The 4,817-nt window shown below is 42.1% G+C and overlaps 1 protein-coding gene across 1 annotated transcript in view; it reads left to right on the top strand.

Annotated features, from left to right (window-relative positions):
• Positions 1 to 4,817, top strand: part of IQCG (IQ motif containing G) — a 22,412-nt gene that overhangs the window by 6,922 nt on the left and 10,673 nt on the right. Inside the window, exons 3-5 of the mRNA XM_031055401.1 lie at positions 608 to 822; positions 1,880 to 2,008; positions 3,892 to 3,973. Coding sequence (XP_030911261.1) covers positions 608 to 822; positions 1,880 to 2,008; positions 3,892 to 3,973 — 426 coding nt within the window. The remainder of the gene's footprint in view (positions 1 to 607; positions 823 to 1,879; positions 2,009 to 3,891; positions 3,974 to 4,817) is intronic.

Genomic DNA, 4,817 nt, shown 5'->3' with positions numbered 1-4,817 from the left:
TTGTGGTGACAGGCAGTGGGAAATGTCTAAGATGGAGAGAAGGAGGAGGAGAAACAGGCTAACAGTTTGTAAAAACTGCTGCAAAAAAGGAGGGAAGGACTTGTTCTCTGTGCCTAGAGACCAGAACAACAAGCCAGGAGTTCAAATACTGTTGAGGAGAAAAAAATTTCTTATGGTAAAGAAAATTGTGAGGTGCTGGCATTGACAGGAGGGTGTGTAGTCTCCACTGCTGGAGGCCATTAAGAACATGTCAGATTAAGAACAGTCTGAACCATCATCTCTTGGAGTGGATGATTCACCTTTTTAGGCCTTTTCCAGTCCTGTCATTTTAGGACTTCTGAGCCCGTAAACTTCAATGAGCTACACTGTGTGCTCAAAACTAACCAACATAAATGTTTCTGATCTTCCACTCTTTGCAAAACGTAACATGCACTATCAGTTGTTCTCACTATAGCTTCATTCTAGTTAATTACTTATTTTCCTGCCTATCACATAATGTTTTAGACGGTTTCGTTCTGCTGTGCAATGTGCAAGCAGGTCTCTCTTATTCCCTTTTCCCTCTTCCCTTATTCTCTTATTTCCCTTATCCCCTTTCATTCCCATCCAGGAAACGAAAGAAATGATCCAGGAGGAGCTGGGTATCACATTCCCAGAGCTTATGTCAGAAAAGCAAGAGAGTGAGCAAACAGTCCTGGAAAGCACCGAACAAGAGCAGCAGCAGGGGAAAACTGAAGATCAAAAAAGCACCCAGCATTCTTCCAAAACCCCCAAGAAACACATCACTCGGGCTCTAGAGAAGCTCAAAAAAATTTATGCTGACAGGTGAGTGAAGCACCTGTGAGGGATGCTCAGAGATGTAAAGTTCTCAGTCTATCTCTTGAAAACAAAAATACAAATTCCTTGCTCTCCCACTGCCAGTGTACATCAGTCTCTGTCTGAAAGGAGTTCCTCTAGGGATAGGAGGAGTATCCTTCATAGATCATTTAGCTCCAGCCTTTGCTTGCTTCTGGATGCTACCTGATGACCAGCAGTTTATTTTGAATGGAGCTGTAAAACATTACCCTGTTGATAATGGTTGCCTGGGTAGAAATCATGCCAGGCACTAATCAGTGCTCATGTTCTGGTACCTGGATTCAGATTCCTTTAGCTGATCCCACATGCAAAGGGAGATCTGAGCCTTGTTTTTGAACTCAGTCATTCTGCAGGGCACAGAGAGCTTCTGTGGCAGTTATAGCCATTATAGAAAAGGTAATGTATATAAAGACTAAAGATTTTCTTTCTTTTTAAAAAAAAAAACTTTATTCCTGCACCTAAACCAGTGCCCTGATTTGCAGAAATACTAGCAGCCTTTGGTTTGAAAGAGATTATGGAGCTGAATGCTCAGTATGCATTTTTCTACATCCTGGCTTCTGTCATTTCATGTCATTTCAACAATAGGTTTAAGGAAGATTCTAACACAAATGAGGAAAATGCAGCTAAAACGTAAATGCTACGTGCATCATGACATTCAATAAACTGGACAAGCCCATGTATTGCATGGCCAGGTCTCATTTTCCAAGATCCACCTGTCATCACTACTGCAGGCCAGCAGCCTTCTTAATGGCAACATAGTCTGGCACAGCATGGATATGTTTGTGCCTCTTTGCAATTTCCCAGAGTAGCATGCAAGGCAGCATTTTAAATTATAAACTTCAAGCAGCTCCTAATACTGAGTTCTCCAGATGTACAATAAACAGATACTTATGGGAGAAACACTCCTGGGTTTGATAGGACATAAGACCAGAAAAGGGATCTTTTATTTCCCTACATTTTACTGTAAACAGTAATGGATACTACCAGCACCTGTAAAGTATCGTTGTGTTCCTTTTCTTCCTGGCAGGCAGTATGCAAGTGATGTAATCACAGTCACTATTAAAAAGATGGAGGAATTGGGAACATTTAGTAGCCTAACAGATGCTAATGAGAGAGAGAAGGCAAGAAAGGGCAAGTTTTATGACATCCTCATCAGGTCAGTATTGTGTTCAGTTCTTTCCTGTTTAAATGCTGAAAGCCATTCCCACTCAGTACATGCTGAAAAGGAAATAAAACCCAATAAAACTAAACTACAGAAGGGATACCTTTTACAACTTGAACTATTCTGTTTGCTTTGCAAACTGCAAGTTTTCCCCTTTGGAAAGAAACAGTGGATGGGTCTGATACTGATCTGAGCTAGGAATTGCCTGAGCTTTGGCCACAGTGGACACCAATGGCTGAATTAGTGCAAATGCCTCATTTCAATTAAAACATAATGTGATGTAGGAGCTCCTTGATCTTTAACTTCTGTCCCCAGTGAAAGTCAGAGAATCTGTTCAAATCAGGGCCAGCAACATATGGCCTTTAGGTTGTCTGATGCCCAGGAGAATCTGCTCTGACCCATATGCTAATGGGCTCCCTTTTCCCAGCAGCAGTGAGGGGTTAGCACAGATGGTGACAGAGGTGTCTTATTTAAGGCTAATCCACCAGCCACTGTGCTGTGATTCTCTTTTGCCCCAAATCTTCCAGGGTACACATTTGTTATAATCTCAGCTCAAACTGGTGATTTCTCAGCTCAAACTTTTGAGCTCTAGAGGTTTGGAGTTTTTTTAGCATGCAAACCTCTGATTCAATCCCAAAACTGTCAGAGACAATTGCAGACAAATATTTCACCACTTTAAAGCTACCTCAGTGTAGCAGCTCAGGCCCATCATTGAGGGTGCACAGCAAAGCTGCTCTCGGTCATGATTTGCCAGGAGTCCAACCTACTGGAACTGCTCTTGTGGTGACTCAGGGATCTGCCTCCAGGGCAAATCCCCAGCTTCAGTGCAATGTGTGACTTCAAGCATGAAACCCAACTCTTCCACTTCCACTGCCTAAAACCAAGGGATTTATTGTTTATCCATGGAAGGGACAGAAAGGAAGAATGAGATTAGCAATTGACTGCAGACTAACTATCCAATACTGACAGGTAGAAACGAGCAGACAAATTATAATCAGAAAGGACATAATCCTTTTTATCCCCTTCTGTCAATCATATCTAGCCATGTCTATACATTCTTTTCATGGAATGAACTTGATCTGTATTTCAAGATAATAAATACTTGCCTTGTTTTGTGTAAATACACTATTCTGAAAGCCACCTGCAGTGAGATGATGGGAGACTCCTTATCAGGAGCTTTTCTTCATCAGTCACCCAGATAAGGACTCTGAAAATGAAATGCATGCGGGATTGTAAGGTTGGAATAGGATACAAAGTTTCAGGGACCAATTGTAGTATTTACTGGTTTTAAAACTAATCATAAGCATAAAATCTAAGAGAAGCACTCTGAGTGAAACAAGATAATAATACCTAGAATATTTACTGCATCTGTTTTGTTATAGACAGATGGACACTTCTCTAGCTTTTGGTCTTCACTCAGGTCCTTTCATGGATCTCAGAACCTGGGGCAGTGCTCTTTGGAAGATTTTAGGTCTGATATGAAAGAAACATTCTCATACACATAACACAATTTGGCACTCTGCTGCTCAGGCTTGCTTCTGCACAGAATCTCAGGCATTTTTGCCTAACTGTAGAAACTGTGACTCAATGACAGGCATCTTCCATCTCTGCTATAAGAATTGCATCATCCTCAAATCCATTCCAGGCCTTCAATAAGAGCATCCCCTGTTTTTTTGGCTTGTTCTCCCTTTTGTTCCCATCTGCCTTGCTCAGTCTGCGCACCTCTTCTTTCAGGATTTACTGACCAAGTCAGTAGTATTAGTGAGAAGTCTTTGTTTATCTTACCACAATGTATCGGGGAACAGGAAGTTCCTCTTCTAGGTAAACAGCTCTTGTCTTTTTTGATATATTCAAGTGATTGTATTTTCCCACCTCAGGGAGGAAAAAGGAAAGAAGGACATAAAGGCACTCCAGAAACAGCTGCAAGAAGTCAAGAAACAAACTGGTCAAGACCTTCAGGTAAGAGCACTTAGCACTGGGCACCTTGCCAGGGGGAAGCCTGTTAGGAAGCTGGCCTCTGCTGCCCAGCACTCAGGGAGGCCATGGCCATACACAATGAGCCACCACTTAAGGGTACAGGAGCAGAAAAATTACAATAAAGATTTGTATTTGGAATAAGCCCACTGATGACTTCAAGAGCAGTGTCTGATGGTTTTCAAATGGGAGCTCAAAATGCTCATAATCATGAGAGACTGTGGTCAAATTAGAATATCCCAAAAACTCTGCTGGGAGTGACAGAGCACAGATACTGCAATCAGTAAGAAAGAGGTTATCTGCAGATAACAGTATCTAAGGTCCTGTCATACTCAGTCATGACAGATCATTTGGCACAGAAGGAAGTGTGCCAAAGGGAGTGAGAAAGACACCTATCATGGGGGCAGGCCATTTTTCTACCTACATTTTCATCTGGAAAAAGTGTCATTCTATTAATCTATTTTTCTAGGCTTCCAGACATCAGAAAATCCCAAACATGCCTACACAAGGGCAGATCAATGTTATTGCACATATGCTGTCAACTTAATCTTTCTGGAAAGCTTCAGCCCTTCTGTCTGCATCATGCAAAGGGTGTGTGCATGCACAGTAAATATGGGGCATTCTGGAAATATAAAACTTGCTACACTAGTGCAGATCAATTGAAAGGCTTATCACTGTCACTCTGATGCTCACCAGACAGCTCAGACTAGATGCTCATTCAACATGGAAATGTAGCCTGGCCCTGCTGAGGCAGATGTGTGATAGCAAACAAGCAGAAGGCAAGCTGGGGCAGAGCTGTACAGGGGCTGGGGGGAGGAACAAGAATCTG

Source organism: Geospiza fortis, unplaced genomic scaffold, assembly GCF_000277835.1.
Source record: "Geospiza fortis unplaced genomic scaffold, GeoFor_1.0 scaffold172, whole genome shotgun sequence".
NCBI lineage: Eukaryota > Metazoa > Chordata > Aves > Passeriformes > Thraupidae > Geospiza > Geospiza fortis.
Note: the sequence above shows the minus strand (reverse complement) of the source record. Positions and strands in the feature narration are given on the sequence as shown.